Source organism: Hermetia illucens, chromosome 2 (assembly GCF_905115235.1).
Source record: "Hermetia illucens chromosome 2, iHerIll2.2.curated.20191125, whole genome shotgun sequence".
Classification (NCBI taxonomy): domain Eukaryota; kingdom Metazoa; phylum Arthropoda; class Insecta; order Diptera; family Stratiomyidae; genus Hermetia; species Hermetia illucens.
Window position 1 is genome coordinate 104,959,659 of NC_051850.1, and position 20,101 is coordinate 104,979,759.

Below are 20,101 nucleotides of genomic sequence, written 5' to 3' on the forward strand. Positions count from 1 at the left end.
CAGGGTGACGGCATTCTTCGCAAATTGGACAAGAGTGAGGTACAGGTGGTAGCGTATGCCAACGAATTGGCGTTATTGGTGTGAAGGATGTTTCGCTTAAATATGAGTGACATAATGAAAAGAGTGTTGGAAAGGTATGGTTGTGAGCCAGAACTAAAAGCGAGCTGATAGGGGGTTTAAAAAACCACGTGTGGAGGAGCTACTGGGGTTCAGCAGACCTGCTCCCCAGATGCTCTCAATGTACTACTATATCTCTTCCCCTTAGACCTCCACATTAAATACACTGCAGCGTGCAGTGATGTTAGAATACAGTCCGGATGTGAAGCCCTACAGCCATAATAACATCATAGACGAAGTACCTCGGGAACTCTGGGCATTCCCCACGGACAACGCACACGCAAGTCGAACTTGACGAGAAACGTTCCTGTGGTCTTTCCAACCAGTGGGAGACTGGCGAAGTGTTGCAAGACTATGACACAGTATGCTTCAACAATGGATCAAAGATGTTCACTATGGGAGTTTTCTTGGATACATACTGAGTCGTACGGTTTCCCGAATTTCGCCAGTCTATTCCAAGTGGAAATAAAAGCGATAATAGAAGGCTATCATGGCTGGTGCATGATCCGAGCCCCAAGCGTAGCATAGTCATTCTGACCGACAACCAAGCGGCGATTAGGGCCTTGACATCCTCTAGACTGGTGAAGTAGTGCAAAAACATGCTGAACTGCCTCGGTTTGGTCATAAGAACACGGAGGCGAATGAGCGGACTGTCGAACGGTCCAGGCGGGGCTCTGCTCTTGGCAGTCCTTCGGTGGGCACAGTCTGTGTCCCGATGGCGACTGTTAAGGATGGAATCTACGTACAATACTTAGTAGCGGATCAATAACAACAAACGTTCGCGAGAATTCTGGCCTATAGGCTAGGCCTACAATTCGCATTGCCGAAGCTGCGAAGCGATTGTGATTGTTCAGCTTCAACTTGAGCCAGACTACGGATACGAGGGAAGCCACTCTTTGAGGACCTTAAAAAGATCTCTAGCTTCAGGGAGAAAGAGCTGTTTTACTTTGTGAATGCTACGGGCTGGCTATGAAGATCTGAGTCGGCTGGACTCTGCCCTGCCCAATTTTTGGCAACAAAACGATGCACCTCAGTGCCATTTGGGCTCCTCGGAGCCGCGGCAGATAGATAGACAAAGGGTAGCTTCCTCAAAACTACAATTTTTAGTTTTAAATGTAAATATATATTTCGGGTGCGACTTACCCCATTTATCTGTACAAAACTGCTCTGATGAAGGGGGTAAGTCGCCTAGACTACAAGTAACAGACAAAAAAGGCATAATAGTTCCTCAGGAAGCTATGCGATTTTTCTTGATACTATTATCCTGCTTGTTACCACGACGGTCCTACCGTCTAATTAACTGGTCCATTGCTTTTACTTTCAAAATGGTACTTTGCCATAATATAAAAAATACATTACACTTCTTTTTGTACTTTTTGTACAGTTCTTCATAGCAGCTTCTCTTAATAACTTGCCTTGTGTCCAGGACTTCAACATACTCGTGCCTTTTCCGCACGTGCTTCATTATTGATGGGAATTTGGTTTAGTCTCATTATCTTTAGAACAAATGAGAAGTCTTGGTTGGAGTAATTTCATCCTTGAGGCATTCGGGAGCTATATGTATATTGACAACATCCTTACCGAAGCCATTAAATTTCCCACTTGAACATATGCAATTTATCGTTGTCAGAAATATCATTTGGCTTGAGATGGATCACAGTTATCTTTCTTTCACCTCTTTGGTTCAAACTTGAAAGATGTCCTCTTTTTGAATTTACCCATCAGGACACTCCTACTAATTGGTTTCTGTTCTCTCTAAATAATTAACTTCTGCCGACTTGTTAAAAGAAGGTACCCCTTTTCCGGATTGGAAATTAACGTTATTACCATCAAATGAAGACAATAGATAATTACGGTTCTAATGAATCCTGCACCAATAATGGTCTGTACCGATGGTTACAGACTTACCTTACAGGACGCAGGGTCTAACAGCCTCTCCACGCAGAAGAAATTCTCGGAAGAATTAAGAACGGAGCGAAAGAATAAATTTTATTCCTTAGGGGATTGTTTCCTCAACTCACCGAGAGATCCCCAAAAATGAAAGGGAAATTACCTAGAAAGCCAATGCACATATTTTAACAAAGAGTGCCTTCGAGGTAGCTCTATTTCTATAAATAATACACTCTAATTTCAACACTAGTAGAAACATCGGGAAAAATTGCCAACTATTTTTATTTAGCTAACACATAAGTCTTGCTTGCATGTCTAGTTTGATATGTGACCTTTCGATGACATGCTAATTAACACCTAGTTTGCCCAGGCTCTAACCAAGTACTGTGTAGACAAAAACTAGTGGGTGTTTCACAATTCATACCTCAGCAGTCGTAGCTCCGAAACAATTTCCATCTAAGCTCCTGAATACTTGTAATAGAATTATTTACAACAACATTTTATGAAGGGCTCACATTTATCCTCGAAAGGGCGTGTCAAGAGCCTACGCGTACTTGCCATTTACCATAGAACCACATCTCTCATATGGAGGTGAGTGGGGAAAGTGTCCGGTCGATTAGGATAGTTGTTATCAACATTGTTCGCCAGTAGGACAACAATACTTACCCCGAGTAAGGGAAATGCGTGCAAGGCTTTGGTTAAAGTAAATTATTGATTTCCTTTTATGGGCGTTTGTGTATGTCCTCCATAATGCTCGTTAAGTGGGCACGTATGAGAACGTGTGGAAGACTTCCATGACAGATTATTGATACCGGAAGCAGGAATAATATTTTTCTCGATTGTGTTCTTGTCCAAGAAAAAACGTTTCTAATCTGATAAAAGTTGACTCAAGGGATACTTGAAAGGAATTAATAGTTCGGAGCTTGTTTTCCCATATATCATGTCCTTTTCCCTTGAAAGTTGGATGTATATATGTAAAAGTGAATAGTAACAAAGATTCGTTTGTTCCTAACAAGCTGCTTATCGTCCGGGTCTGCCCATGTGTGCTTCAGCTGTTCACACATTGCTCCTGTTTCGGCTTCTTTTGATTTCAGCTCATTCTTTTGTAGTCAGTGGTCTCTCAGGGTTAATGCACATTCAATTTCAGCAATGCGTGAAAAGCAAAGCTTGTAAAATAGAAATAGCTGTCAGCCTTTTGAAGAGGGTTTCACAAGCAGAGAACGCTTTGCATATCTAAGGACGCAGAAAATGTTTCCCAGATTAGAAAAGGATCGATTGAGTTCGAGTCAATCATAGCAACTCCCAGTCAGCGATTTACAAAGTAACATATTCAGTGGGTGTAGGAGTTAAGCTGCCTTGGTTGCCAATGATACTTAATTCACTCTTGCATAGAAAATAGATGAGAAAAATCCATTCCGGGATGCAATTCTTACGACTACATATGACGTACTTGATAAAGATCTGCTCTTTGTCTTGTTAGTTTTTACGATTATCTTTAATCCTCCACACCGAATACAACGTCAATCCTGTGAACTACACCCAACACCACGAGAAATAACGGAAACCGGAAGACTAAATCTAAACTTACCTTGGGACACGTTTCTGCTCAGACTATCCAGACTGCCATGAACCTGAGCATTCTTTTCGGTTGCCAGTAGATCCGCGGAGCTATCATTCGGCTGAAGCGTTCGAGGAATATCAACTAAGTTCCGGGGCGAGTCCTCGCCTAGGATTTGCGCGTAGTCTAATCCCTTCTCTACCCTTAATATTGCTACTGCTAAATACATATCTAAAGCCTAAGAAATAAACGAAATCTTGTGAGACTCGAACTGATTATAGTAAAATTGACAAATTTAAATGATAATTTCCTTACTTTGTGCATGACATTGAAATACTGATTTAACTCCTTCTTATCGCACACCTTCCAGTCTGCCTTGTAACCGAGCAGGACTATGTTGGGCTTCAATTTACCGATACCGGTTGCCTGAGAAATAAATTGTCGTTTAGAATCATAACGGAATAAATTGCTATGTAAGGACATTTCTCGCATATATATGAGAAGATTTTCGCGAACAATTTCGGATTTCAGAAATTCAGATACCAAGTAATCTTCACGAAAAGCGTGTTCAGACAACCTGCAAATATCGTAATCATTCCACAGTAATTTCAAACGACGTAGAGGTGTTACCGTCGGTAGATCATAATTTCCCGTGCTATCGTTTTTGCAGGTTAATTGGGCCCATTTCGAAGAAAACTGGCCTGTTTTGATGAACTTCTACGATTTCTTAACTGAATTAAAGCGGAGAAAGACGAAAAGTGATTACTTATGATGAGAATTGGGCATCATACAGTGCGTGACAATGAAATATTTGCGCCACACGCCGAAAAAAGACTTAAGTCCCAAAATACTCTGTGGAAAGCGCTGTGGAATTCCATAAAATTTTTACTTATAGAACATGAACCCGAGATAAATTTAAACTTTTGGTAGAATACAAAAGGAGAATGATATACTTCGTTCCACAACGTTGCTGACGAATCTCAACCTACCTTCTCCAAAAAAGTTGAAAACTGGATATTCAGTACTTTGTGGATTTATTATAAGGGAATATTTGGGTTCACGATGTTTGGCGGCCAAAGGGTAGTCCCAGGGTGGAAAGTGGACTGGAACACACGATGGAGCATAAAATCTGAGCAACGCTTGCTGAACCAACACCAACAGCTCTACTACCAAACCCTAACTTCACCTCCACGTAGTGATCGCTGGGACTGTTTTCTTAATGAAAAGCTATGGACGGAGAAGGATGAAGTGGCGTGTCCCGCGCCTGAAAACAGGACAAATCGCACCAACTTGTGCTCTAGTTTGGAAATTGGGTGTAAGAAAGCCTCGACCTGGATTGACAGCACAACAACGAACCCGGCAACGAAAATGGACGACCGATTTGCGCATTTTTCCAAAGAACGTGCGTTCTCTCTGCGAAAAAGGATCTGGAAAGCTAGCCAGTACCCTGTCCCAATATAGGGCTGATGTTACAACGTTGCACGAGATGCGCTGGAGAGGGATCAGTTTCCTGGAGAGGAGCCACTACATCATATAATATAGTCAGCATCCGGTAGACCATGTGCTCGGAGTAGGTTTCCTTGTCAGTCAAAAAATGGATCCTACTGTTATCAGTTTTGAAAACATAAGTGGAAAGCGAATTGCGAAATATAAGCTTCATTTACATTCACGCCACTACAGAGGAGATCCCATACATCAAAAGGGATTTATTGCACAGTTCAGCAATTATAGAGATATCGCTTTGCTGAGTACCATGTATTCGCTATGTTGCTACGCCGGATAGTCCTATACGCCCAGAACATCATAGGCTCGTATTAAAGAGACTTCACTCCAGGTTAATCACGAACAAATCAAATTTCCTCTCTGCGGCAGGTGATTAAAAAGCTTTTGAAATATGGACATCAGTTACACCATCTTCTTATCGACTTCAAGGTCCCATATGATAGCATAGACAGAGTAAAACTATACACGCCATGAGAGAATTCGGTATCCCAATGAAATTGATAAGACTGACTAGGCTGACCTTGACCAATGCGCGAAGCTAGGTAAATGCAGGATCACTCTCGAAACCATTCAACATCCACAAAGGGTCTAAGACAAGGGAATGACCCTGGAAAAGATGATCCGTTATGCAGATGTTAATGCACACCACCTTCTTCTTCAAGTCCACCCAACTACTGCATATTCCGACAATATTGATTTTATAGGAAAAACATCCCCTTCCCCTTACAAAAACTGTTTCGCTCAAAACGTCTCACCATAGCGTGAAATCTTTTATTGTAAAAGTCCTTATGTATTCCTCGGAGACTTGGGCTCTTAGCAAGGAAAATTGTGAACTTTTAGCCACGTTCGGGAGAAGAATCCTCCGAAGAATTTTGGCCGCCTACATGAAGATGGACGATCCCGTAGCCTACATAACGACGAAATGTATGCGGGATGGATAAAATCGGGCTCAATAGATTGCATTGGACGAGTCGTTTAAACCGCATCGGTGAGGATAATTAAGCCCGAAAAGTCTATAATTGCAATATTTATGGTAGAAAAAGAAGACGAGGGAGATCCTGCCAGAGATGGGGGGTGTCTGGAGTTCGTTACTAAGGCAGGCGTCTGCAAATACCTTACGTTTTCCACATACGTGTTGAATGTCGCAAGTAAACTAACTGATAAAGCTTAGGTGTCGCCGGGATATATAACATAGAAAAGTTCAAAGTAGCCTTTGTTATTGTCCCTGTTGATGATAAATTCTGGGTGCAATGTGTGGGCAAGAGTGGACTCGTAAGTCAGCCGATGGGAAAAATTCCTTCGGATCTCTTGCTGCAGTCTGTAATTTCTCAGTTGTTTAAGGTTTTGTGTAAAACAAAACCTTATTAAAATCAGTTTACTGTCTGTCTGTCTGTCTTTTTTTTTCAGGACGTGGAAATCTTGAAAACACTGTGGCCTGGGCACGCCTCCTTTCTTCCACGAACCTAGGACATTGAAAGAATACGTACGCCGGGTCCTCTGGGATCTCGTCGCAGTTTGGACAATTAGATGAGGTGCCCAATTTAAATTTGTACAGGTGTTGACGGTATCCTCCATGATCAGTGAGAAACTGGGTAAGGTTATAATTGATCCCTGATGGAAGGGATCAACCAGTAAGTCCAACGACTTAAGGCTGTTCTTCTGTAAACCTTACTCAGTTTACTTGTATTGCCTAAGACCTGCAGCGCGTTTCCCCAAACTGGGACTGCATACAGCATGACAGAACTCACCACCCTGGCTATGAGCAGCCTGCAAGTATGCCGCGATCCATCTACGTTCGCCATCATCCTTGCCAGGGCCATACTAGTGGTGGATGCTTTTTCGCAAGTATGCTCTATGTGCAACTTAAAATTGACTTTTCCGTCTATCATCACCCCCAAATATTTTATGTGCGGCTTGGAAGTGATGATACGATTCCCGATTCTAACGCAGGCGTAATTTCTTTTGAGGCGCTTAGTGATGAGGACCGCTTCCGCCTTTTCTTCCTCGAGTGCCAGTCCAACACTCTCTAACCAGGCTTTAACAACACTGATTGCTTCGCTTGAGTACAACTCAGCATCCTCGAGATGCTTTGCGACCACAACCTGTGCTATATCACCGATGTCTGTCTGTCCGTCACTTGCATTTTTCTCGGAGACTGTAGCAGCGATTGACACCAAATTTGGTGAAAAGGTAGGAATTGTGAACGCTCATGCATACAGTGGGTTACATCCTACTAAGTCAAATTTAAGGGGAGGTCCCCATACATGCAAAAGGGGAGTGTACATTTTTTTTTTCACCAAATATAGTCATGTGGGGTATTAAATGAAAAGCCTCGGTTAATACTGGTCTTAGTTTTGACATTTGTTAGAAAGGCGGGGAGTTCGTGGGGTCGAAAGTGATCATTTATTTAAAGGGGGTATTCTCAGAAACTGCCCAATCGAAACATCTGAAAAAAAACAAATCCGAAATAGTCTCCATACCGATATCCCTTCAAATAAAGTTAATAATAGTATATTACTAACATTTTCAATAATTGGCTGCAGACCCCCCTTAAGTTCATCCTAGTGCCCCGCAGCAATGTAGGCTCTAATATAGAGCTTGATCCTACCAAGTTCTGTGGAAATCGCACTATTACTAACAAAGTTATAATATGTCAAAGTTGTCACTTCTTTGGAAATTCAAAATTTTCAATGTCAATATCATCCGAAAAGGGATATTCTCACATAATATATGTGTATATTACGTGTTACGTACTAATGGGACAAATTCACACTCAAATGTCTTTATAAAAGCAAAACACAAAACCTTTCACACCTGAAGCGTCCAGCTTCTGGTTTTCCGACTTGTTTAAATTTTAAACTAAGGTAGATGAAGTAGTTTCTGTCTGAACTTTGCTCTCAACTCAAACTGAGATAGTTTCAAAATCTCCTCGACATTTTAAGGAGTTGTTTTGGATTCCATGTAAGCAGTTTTGATTTATTGCACAGATAATGAATGGCGAAGTTAAGTTTTTCACAAGTTATATGCGTGAACGCTGAATATTGGATATTATCAGGGTTAATTCCTTTAATCCTAAAGAGATGCCGGATAATATTTACCCAAGTGGGAAGACGTGAGGCAGCGTCTGATGAGATGCCTCAACCCTGGACGAAAGGTTAGCCATTTTTAAGGTTTTGTGTAAAAAAAACCTTATTAAAATCGGTTTACCATCTGTCTGTCAATGTCGGTTAATCGCGCGCATTTTGCTCGGAAACGGATATAGCGGTTGACATCAATTCGGTGGAAAAGTGGGAACCGCGAACGCTCATACATACAATCATTTTACGTCCAATTTAAAGGTCCCCATACATGCAAAAGGAGGGTATGATTTCTTTTTTCACCAAATAGAGTCATGTGAGGTATCAAATGTCTCGGTTAGTATTTTTCGAAACCGGTCTTAGTTTTGACATTTGTTGGAAAGGTGCGGAGTGCGGGGGGTCGTAAGTGATCATTTCGATCGCACACACATTATCAGAGACTACCCCAACGAAAAATCTTTAAAAAATCAAGAGGCTGCCACCACCAGAGTCAAGGATTGCAGCAATGTAGGCTACGATGTAGAGCATGATCCTACCAAGTTTGATGAAAATCGCATTATTACTAATAAAGTTATAATAAGTCAAGGCTTTGGATATTAGTATCACGCGAAAATGGATTTTCTTACATAATATACGCATATATTACGTGTCAGCTACTAATGGGATAAATGTGAACTCAAATGTTTTTATAAAAGAAATACACAAAACCTTTCATACCTGAAGCGTCCAGCTCCCGGTACTTCTTATAGATTATAGTGACACGAATTCGGCAGACATCTTTAATTTGATGACTGCCCCATGTCCTCCTCCTCCCTAACTGCCCGTGAAGCTCACATTAACAAAGGGCAATCCTCAATTTTTATTGCCTTAGGTCGCCGAGGCAGCGTGAGAGCCTAAAAGGCCGAACCTCATGAATCAGTTGAGGGGGGGGGGGGGAAGTTGTAGCAATAATCAGGGCGAGATATGACAGTGGAGTCCACCGAGATTGCATTTTGTCACTGATATATTCTCCGCGTTATCCATGACGTCCTTCCTGGACAATGTCATCTTTCTTCAAACACCTCAACTACGCTGTTGACATCTGCTTATTCTTCCACCAAGTTATGGAACTTGATCAGACGACTCTGAATTTGGGAAAGGATGCAAACTTAGTTGGGGGATAAAATGTAATAAACGCATTCAGCACTACAGTCTGTAGTGGCCCCGGCTTTGCAACATTGACAATATTTTCTTTGCCTTGTCCAGGGACAATCTGATGCGAGAATGCATTTAATAATATGCAATATTCCTTTGTTTTCTCCCGTGCCAGCACTCCTTAGCTTTCCCAATTTGTGCTGTGTTTTTGCAACACAACGTTCCTACATATCGAGGGGATCAGCGTGTTGTTGAGTGCATGGTCTAGCCGTTCGTTTGCTTCTCAACGGGGTAAGAGGTGTTGTTATTGTCGCTGAGCTAGCATGAACTTAGAAGTTCAAGGCGTACCAAAGCGGATCCAGTGAATATGCGCAGAAATTGAAAAAGGAACTGCATTAACTATATGCAGCTGTGCCCTAGCTTTGAAACAGGAAGTTGTTTCATTGAATATGAGTAGCCAGTTAAGTGGAGCTAAATTGATGTGGATACTGGACTTTAATCAAATTAATTGGAGTGATCAGAGCGAAAATGAAAGCACTTGCGTATTTCAGAAATTTATTTCAGCGAATTCAACTGGACCAAGGATAAAATTTCAATAACAATTTCCGATTTCGGTTAATCGAATTCGTTACTCTTTGGGGCTAAAAGACTGCGGCTACTCCCAACAGAATTTCGGAGAACGTTTTTTCCGTAGGAGGAGATTGGTCTCGCGGAGTTGTGCGTCTTGAAGGGAGTGAGAGGTTTTGGTAGCTGGGAAATCAGAAATTGCAGAGGTCGAATGAGGAGTTGAATTTCGGCTGGAAAATGAAGCAATGAACAGCAGACGCGTGGAGGTGAAAGTGTTGTGTGGTGAAACGGGCGGGCGGAGACGGCGACTCCATGGTAGACGTGAACTTGAGGTGACAGCGATAATTTGGAATGCAACTCTGTGCAATTAGAGGCAAGTTGGCGCTTTTGGAATTTATCTGCCGGAGGCCGCTCAGTTTACTTGAGACGAGTCATGGCGATCTAACTGCAAGTAATTCAGATGTTGGTGCAACGCGAGGACTCCGAAAAATTTGCCAAGTGAGGTGTTTGTCGTGTCATGAGTCTTCGAGAACAAAAGGAGCATCGTTAATCCGAAGGTAAATGAATGGTCGTTTGGTCACCAAAAAGAACTATTTAAAGACATTTTTTATATTTAAATATTTTTTTTCTATAAATTTTTCTTAAGAGCTTTTAGTTGTTCAAGTCTCAATCTCAGAATCAGTTCAAATTTCCGCGAGCAAAATAAAAGGAATTCGACCAATAAATCTAACAACATGCTATGATAAATGCACAGTTATTTAAAGCAGAAAGGAGAAAAACTATTGAAAAGATAGATGCTTGAAATATCAAATTAATAAAGTTAATATTTAGCTGCAGAAGTAAAGTGTCGGAACTACCGAGCTGTGTATAAAAAAACAAATAAAACGTGGAGTACGAAATTATAAAGAGAAATTGAATTAACGTTATTTTTTTTCTTAAGGACTTTATATTTTTTTTATTATTAATATTATTGAGTTGTAAAAAGAAAATAAGCAGTTTAGACGGTTTTTAGATTACCTTTTTTTTTCAAAATAAGGACAGAAAATATGAATGTTGCCAATTTCCATACGTTGTTTGTAATTGCAATCATCCACTATCTATGGGGAAACGAGAATTTCCACAGCTCTATTTTTTTTGTTTTAACTTTATTGGGAGTGATTCCATCTATTTTATTTATTTGTCTTTTCTTTCCTTTAACCCATTATTTAATTCTTTTTTTATATTTATTTTTCGAATTGTCATAATTTCGGCAGATGCCTGATTTTACTTAATACTAACATTAAATGCCAAGCATTTAGGCTCCGACGATCCTACCTACTTAAAAAATAAAGCGACCCTCTTGATGATGACCGGTGGCAGGTTAATTGGAGAATTCGTCGAGAACTCCCCGCAACATCGAGCACCTGTACGGAATGATATATTTCTGCATGGTTTGAACCAGACTGTGTGAGAGTCCCAGGACATCAAGAGAAGCCGTGAGGGATTTAGGTACAACATCGTAGCTGACAATATTATGGGAACTACAACCACTTTCTCGGGTCAACAAATTTCTTTGATTTCCCGAGACAGTGGTTCATTGTTGCTAATTAACAGCACGACATGCCTGTTGTGTAGAATGTCGCGATTAGTTGGAACTTGCCGGTCCAAATACATGCTGCAAACAGTATCAGTATCAAGTATTGATTGGGGCTCATATCGCTAAACCGGGCATGTTCCCGTGATTAGCTCAGGCTTGTATGCAAGGTTTTGATGAATCACCTTACATACAGCATTATGTCTGTTCGTGTATTGCACCGGTGCCATTACAGTGCGGCCAGAAATCAAATGGTTCAACATCGAACCACACATTCTGCACTGGTCGTTCTCCACCTGCTCTTTCACTATTGACTTTTTATAAGTTTGGGTGGTGATCACGCTATCCTGAATGGCATACATGGATCCCTCCGTCTTAGCAAAGAGCTCTCCAGCACACAACCATCTGCTCGACAAATGCAAATCAACAAAGGGCTGCCAAAGACAATTCACGTGTTTACCGTGCATTGCTTTCGGCTTCCATTCATCGATCCGTTCTTAACCCGATTTCACCCCACTCAGCGAATTGAAAGATCGATCCTTCAAGTTAAGTGGAGTCAGCCCACAATCTGCGGCAGAGTTTGGATGATGCATTCGGAATTTGGACATAGTAGTCCGTATCCGCCGCTGGACGTTTTCGAAATCGTCCACGGCAACATTCCGAATGCATAAGCCAGTGAAGGGATAGTGAATACATTCAATGCTCTTATTTTGTTCTTTCCCGAGAGATGGAATTTCAGTACGAACTTTACACGTTGCAGGAATTCGGACAGCAGAGCATCCTTCAGATCACCAACTCGAGCATGTTTTCCTTGCAGAATTCCCAGTATTTGTAGAAGCATAGATGTGGAGGTCACCAATGCTATGTCTGGCATGTGACTTGTGATGACGTTTGCGAATGGCTTGAATTCAACACTTGTCTAATCCAAATTCCAATCGAATATCACGGCTGAACATATCTACTACTCACAGAAGACTTCTGAGGTGATCGTCAGTACTAGCATAGAACTTGATATCATCTAAGTACATCAAGTGTGCCAGTCCGCACTTAGCACGTAAGCCATATTTTACTGCAAAGCTATGCTCCCTAGCATCATTCAGTAGCCATGAAAGGGAGTTCAGTGCCATACAAAACCAAAGGAGACTCAACGAATCCCCCTGGAAGATGCCTCCACGTATGTGGATAGGCTATGAAGTATTGGCACCCTCAGATGATCGCGCTGATAAGGTGGTATGCCACCCTTTAAACTTTATTAGTTTCGGATCAATGCAATACAGATGTAGGACATCGACTAGCCATGTATGCAGGACGCTGTCGAAGGCCTTGGTATAATCGATACAACAACAACAAAAGAGGATTCTTTGGCCTCTAGTTGCTTGTCCTACAACTACCGTGTAGGTAACGAGTTGTTGTTCACAACCGCATGATCAGAATCTTCTAGGTGTTTACGACTCATCGGACTTCCTCTTCGGTAACATCTGCAGAATTTATGGCATGCGTAGTGACATGTTGGGATTCGTTGAGTGTTCTGAAAAGACTCCGCTAGCTCCTGAGGTACGTTGCATTCTGGACACGTCTTGAGTGACTTTCGCCGTACCGTCGTAACCGACTACATATGAGAGTAAGTTTCTGCTTTAGTGTGTCCAGAATTTCAACTACCCGCGTTTCACGTAAAGTTCCTGTAAACCTTTTTCAGTTTAATTCTCACCCGTCTCCAAACGGAACGGAAGAATGCTGCATACCGAGTAATGCTGCATTCTCAAAGAACGCGGGCACGCGCAGAGACTTATCACGAACTCCGTGGAGCGGAGAAGCAACTCCACAGACGGCAAAAATGAAGCCTGGAAGAACCAACAGGTCTGTGAACTCGAAAAGTACAGGGAGAAACCGCACCAGGCGTGGAAGTTTTACCAACAAGTCTGCAGGAAGAAGCCTTTCACACATCGATGCTCATCTTGCCGAGACAAAGAGGGAAATCTGATTTCCGACAGAATGGGCACATTCAAGCGATGGGTTGGGTACTTTGATTAACTGCTGAACAACCAGAACATCGGTGAGTTGGAGATCCCGCCAACTGAAGACGACGGACAAATACGGCCATCGGCTTAAAAATCATAAGTGACCAGGAGCCGACGGAATTACAACCGAATTGGTTAAATATGGAGGCGACCAATTGCACCAAGTGTTGGAATATGAACATCAGTTGTACCATTTCTTCACCGACTTTAAAGCCGCATATGATAGCATAGCCAGGGTAAAATTATACACGGCATGAGAAAATTCGGTATCCCGACGAAATTGATAAGACTGATTAGGCTGACCCTGACCAATGTGCGAGGCCTGATAAAAGCGGCAGGATCACTCTCGAAACCATTCAACATCAACAACGGTCTACGACAAGGGAATGCCATATCATGCGTCCTCTTTAACCTGGCCCTGGAGAAAGTGATCCGTGATACTGAGGTAAATGCAAGAGGTACGATCCCCGTTAAGTCCACCCAACTACTGGCTTATGCTGACGATATTGACATCATGGGAAGAACCACCCGAGACGTACAAACTGCCTTCATCCAGATCGAGCAGGCGGCCCGAGATCTTGGGCTGAACACCAACGAAGGCAAGACGAAATACATGGTGGTAACGTCAACACCAGAAACCACCCAACCAGCAGCATCAAGCGCACTGGTCAAACGGGAAGAATAAAGATAGGGGACTATAACTTTGAGACCGTTGATAATTTCTCCTATCTAGGGTCGAAAATCACAACCGATAACAGTCACGATGATGAAATGGTTGTTGTCAGCCAACAGAGCCCATTTCAGATTACAAAAACTGTTCCGCTCGAAATGTCTCACTATAGAGTCAAAGCTCTTACTGTACAAGAAAATGATCTTGCCAGTCCTCATGTATTCCTCGGAAACTTGGGTTCTTAGCAAGAAAAACTCTTGGCCGCGTTCGAGAGAAGAATCCTTCGATGAATTTTTAGCCCCTTACATGAGGATGGACGATTTCGTAGCCTACATAACGACGAAATCTATGAGCGATACCATGACCGTCAAGTTGTGGATTAAATCCGGCTAAATAGGTTACGGTGGGCGGGTCACTTAATCCGTATGGATGGGGATGATCTAGCCCGAAGTCTATAAGGGCAATATGTATGGTAGAAAAAGAAGACGAGGCAGATCCTACCTGAGATGGAGAGATGGCGTAGGTCAGGACGCCAGACAGCTTTTAGGGATAGCGAATTGGTGGACCTCGGCGCAAAACCTGGATGTCTGGAGTTCCTGATTAGGGCAGGCCTAGATCGGATACCGGTTGTTGCGCCGTTGATAATGGTGATTTATCATTGCGCTTCCCTGCTTCGGCGAATCTACTCTTGATGACCAACCACGAACTAGTAACGGATCATATATCAGCTGTTGCCCAGTCTTTTCTAGCTTCATCTTGAGAACTGGACACCACTGCCTTGAACCGGCAACATGCGTATTGCTCCCACCAGTCGCGCCAGGATTCCCGCAGTGAATGTTCCCTTCTTTTTCATTGCAAGTCCTCTTGTAAGACTCGGTTGTAAATATATATTTATAGTCCTAACACCTGCAATACTTTATGGGTGTCGTTCGGACTCGTCTCCCAGATATTACCCAGCCAACTCTAACTATTGACTATTGTTCCACCACCATGAGCTTTTCGCTTTGAGAAATCCAGAGGTGATGTCTATTCTGCTTCTAGACATTAACACTAGGTTTTTTCTGAAGATTGTGGAGTGAGACTCAACAACGGGAAGGAAAACTATGAAAACGGAGTGCAGGAAAGAAATCGGTAACAAGAGGAAAATTACATTAATTTTGAAAATCTCGAACTTCTTGAAATTGTGTATTGAACATGGTAAAATTCGAAAAACATGTCATAAGCAACTATCATAGCAGTGCTTTCGAGTATCTGTGAGTGTATCTAAGGAGTCGTGAGTGAGAAGGAGTGTAAAATTAGTCGTGGCCAAGGCTAGAAGGTGTGTTTCTTCTGTTAAGAACCTATCACCTATCCTCCAATTACTGTTTGGTATCAATACACTAATCGTTCGCATGAAAAGCTATACTCTTTGGATGATAACAGTAGCAGTAACAACGGAACTGGTTATGTTACTAATCTCCAATTTACACATCCAGAAGATTCGATTAATCGACCTTTCTTAAAGAACTCCTGACGAGATAATCTGACTAGAAAGAATTCGACGTACATACATTCCGGTTAATAATCCACAGCAAAGAACAGAACTCAACTATTCCCAATACCGAAAGAATTGCTTTTATTTGTATGAAAAGTGGGAATTATAAGAGTTTCACACATCACATTCACTTTAAGTAAAAGGGACACCTTCGTATCCGGTGCTAAATCAAGGCACTTGCAATGGTGGCCAAGGTGAGCATACGACGAGTCACTGCAAACGTAAGGCTTCCAAGAATAGCATCTTGCAAATAAGACCCAGATTCCATTCGATGAAATGAATAAACTGAAGTAAATCACCCGAACAATTTATTCCGGTATATTTTGTCAATATGTATATTTTTTTATATTTCATGTTTTTGAGATAAAAATAATTTTAAATCCAAAGCAACATTTACGTGAAGTCAACATTCTCACCTCACGAAGAGCCTTCATACATCCAAAAGGGAGGTGTTTTCACCGAATATATCATAGTTATGCTGGGTATCAAATAAAAGGTCTTGATTAGTGCTTTTCGATGCCAGGCTGGTGTTTGACATTTACTGGAAAGACGGAGAGTGGGAGGAGTCGAAAGTCTTAATTTCTTAAAGGACCCATTCTTAGAAGCTGCTTCTATACGGTACCAGGTTTGGAGAAGCAAAGAATCAAGACTGGTCCGTCGTGGGTTGTCCCTCTTGACCGCAGCACTCGGGTCAGGAGAATTTACGGTTCCATGCGTGCGGTCGAGCCGTCGTTTCTTTAAGGGTTTTTGTGACACAGAACCTTACTAGAATCGAATCGATGTCCGCTTGTCTGTCACACCCGATTTATTCGGAAACGGCTAAACCGTTTTCACGAAAATTGGTGAGAACGTGTAATCTGTGTAATTTGTGTTAAGTTTAAGTGGTGGCTCCCCATACATGTGAATGGAGGATGCGAAATTTTCTTTCATAAAATGTGGTCATGTGGGGTATCATATGAAAGGGCTCAATTAGTACTTTTCGAAACTGGTTCCATATGTTATATCGGGTAGAACTTAGGGGAGTGAGCGCTCAGAATATGACCATCAAAGAGTGTAACAGGTCCCGTTCTCAGAACCTATCCAACCGAAAAATCTGAAAAAAAATCATCTCTACGAAATCTAGGCCTCAAAAGACATCCAGTTCCGATATCTGCACAAATAAAGTTAATAATAGTATATTAGAAATTTTAGAAATTTACCCGGCAACGCCCCTTATATCCATTGCAGAAGTACAAAATTTGGCAGGGGTGTAACGTATAATATAGTGCACAGTTTCGTCAAGTTTGAAGAAAATCCGGCTAACAAAGTTATAGGGGATGAAACTGCCGTTTCCGTGAATTTCGTGCATTCTACAACGTGTATGACGTCATCGTCATATATCATTTCGTCAATACCACACAACGAAGTGAGTTCATATGAATGGGTTCGGAAAGAATTATTTTGTTTTATTTTATTTTTTTGTATTTGTATATCAAAACCAATTACTGCAAAAAGACTTGTGTGTATGTAGGTATATAGTATATGCGTGCTAATGAAGTTTGCGGGTAGTGTCTAATTAGCTAGATATATTTGTACATTAAACCAGCCGTATTTGATATACATACTATATATGCACATATGTATGCTTTTGTGCGCGAAGTAAGTCGGAAATATGGGCGCGATCAATTTACATACGTGCATATACATAACATATATGTAGAATATTCGGAAATAGGCAGTTTGTTTGTTTAAGATGAGGATAATATCTATGGCTGTAATATTCCAACGTAGTTGGAAAAATATAAAGGAATATGTTGAATTTGTAGCTATATACGGATAGAAAAATGTGCGTTGAAGTTTCTTACATAAGATGAAGACAAAACCTTGTTTATTGTTATTTCCAGGTTTTAACTCGCATTTTGGTTTAACTCGTTGGGCTTACACTAATCCCTGTGTTCTAGGGCTAATTCTGTTGTTGTGCATGACATTTTTTCCGACTTGTTTTTAATAAGGAAAAAAAAAACAAATTTTCCTCAAGTGCAAATAAGAGTTTTTATTTGTCATATACCGATATTTCGAAGAGCTGTCTTTTTCCTCAGTGAGTTTTGCACTAAAACTAATCTACATATACATATACGAGCAGCGTACGTCAATCCCATCTAAATATTACTGAATACAACCAAAGAAAGTACAAAGGTTCACTTAAGGGGGTCATCCCGTGTGTTGGATCCGCGGGATCGATTTTTTTTGTATCAATTGCATGTAGATATAGTGTAGAATATATGGGCAAAGTGGTTTTTTGATATTCGGAGTCGTTCGGAAATTACAGTGTTAAACTGGTAAAATGTCGCATATCAGATTTATGTCGATCGGCGTAATAAAACACGCATTTATCGGTCCGAATAACGGTCGAATGACTTCGTTAAAATCATAAGAATTGAAGCCTTGTATTTTTTCGAGAAACCTAAGATTTATGGACTAGATATGGCAGATTAATGGTCAATTAACCTGTTATGGTTAAAAATCGCATTCTACTTTTTAAATGTGTTTTTCTCGAAAATGCAAGTTGAAAAAATTTAACAAGGCACCAAAAATTGAGATTTAATATATTTTAATAAATCTAGTTTGCGGACTGCGATTAAGTCCGCACGTTAAAATGCCGTTTACATTTTTCCCTTGAAGATGATCACATCGCCTCACTTCCCGGCAATTGGGGAGGCACACGACCTGCTGGTAGTTCACATTATATCTAACTGAAAAATGACAGTGCGTTAGTTTATATTGTGTAAGATTTCTTGCATTTTTTGCATCTACCCCGAGAGACTAGTAGCCTTCATTTCTCTCTGTATGGAAGCAGCCATCATGATTGAGCTCTCCTCTTTTCAATAAGCAGCTGGAATGTCCCCACTTGCTTTATGGCTACCACACGAGTATGTATGATCAAGTAAAAAGCGCAACGAAAAAACGCATAAACCGTCAATTCCTCCAACGTCTTCTCGTGAAAATTCGCAATCATTAATCCTCATTCTCGGAAACTTGAAGTTCTTTAAAGCTATGATTCAAATCGTTGGGCCCAACCCACAAGCAAAATCAACAAATTATCTCAAATGCCCTTAAACAGCAACAAATATATTTTTTCCACATCCTTTGGCTCTAAAATTGCAGTAACCTGTAGACGTGACGCACTTTCCAATTTGAATTTTTAATGGATTTTCCGTTGTAATATGGTAATCAAATTCTGCAAAGGATCCTAAGCATAAAGGGCAACCAAATGAATATTACCTGGGCGAATAAAAATTTGACTCTATGGCTATTCATTGCTTACGTGAGTGGATTTACATCATTTTCATTTTTTGCATTTTTAATGATATGTTGAAATTCATGCCATGAAAAGATAATAAACAAAATTCTGAAATGTATTACGACCCAATATCTCGAACACAGGCCAGACTAGAGCTGCTTCGTGGTTGCGTAATAGATTTCTTTCTTGTATCAAATATGTAATGAGAATTTCAGCTTAATATATATAACTGAATAATCCCTCTTTCATGGCAGAAAAGCAATATAAATTAGCTGCAGGTAGATTTGAGTTATAATGGATATATTTCTGGGAATATTACAATAGGTATGAGTGCATCGGACTGTACTAATGCATCAAGAAACTGTCCGACTTCTAAAACAGTTACACAAAAGAATATCCCTCCGGCCTAAGTCAAAGTTTCGTCTCATTGAATTTATGATAACGTGGAGGCAGGCGCATTTACAAAAAAAGAATATATTTTTATTTATTTCAGTCCTCGCCATTTCACATAAATTAGGAAAGAAAAATAACGTTCAAAGAAAATCAGGTTTGAATTTATTTGTATTTGTTTATCCTGGTTGCTCCGACTTCCCCGTCTAGAAGTATTCAGAGTCTTAGAGGGAAATCAACTATCAGTATTGATAAGCTGCAAGTGAACGACAAGTAGACTAAGATTCATGGCTGCCAATTTGATGCCGATCATGCAATACCATCCATATCCGCTTTGGAGTTATAATCAGGATTAAGCAGGTGCATCTTTAAACAGTGTCTTGTTACGGTACCAAATAAAAGCAAAACCAGGACGCATCTCTCATTCAAAGTTTTTTTTACACGTATTGTTTATTGAGGTCGAGCAGTGAATTCTAGGATAAACTGAGGCGAAAGATACCTCTTCCGAGACTAGTATATAACTCTCCACTCCGGTGGATAGTTTGTCTTTGTCGCACTCAGCATTCGAACGAAGCTTTGCTGATACCTTAAGTGAGTGCATAAACGTGCTCTCATTGTGCTAATATTGGTCTAGTTTCAGATGACTATAGAATGAAAACTGCTCAGTGAGGGGCGCTTAAGTCCTGAATCAGCCACAAGGACCAACATATACGAAGAGAAAGGGAAACGACACAAATTAATAACATTAGTAATTACAACAGCCTAACTGCGCTTTCGAACTGGTGGTTAA

At 41.0% G+C, this 20,101-nt stretch overlaps 1 protein-coding gene across 4 annotated transcripts in view; it reads right to left on the reverse strand.

Annotated features, from left to right (window-relative positions):
• The window catches only part of LOC119648291 (bumetanide-sensitive sodium-(potassium)-chloride cotransporter), a 219,360-nt gene that overhangs the window by 17,726 nt on the left and 181,533 nt on the right, over positions 1–20,101 (reverse strand). For all 4 annotated transcript variants that reach the window (XM_038049948.1, XM_038049950.1, XM_038049951.1 and 1 more), the window contains 2 exons: positions 3,881–3,991; positions 3,596–3,803 (listed from right to left, as the gene is read on the reverse strand). In XM_038049948.1, the coding sequence (XP_037905876.1) occupies positions 3,596–3,803; positions 3,881–3,991 (319 nt within the window). The remainder of the gene's footprint in view (positions 1–3,595; positions 3,804–3,880; positions 3,992–20,101) is intronic.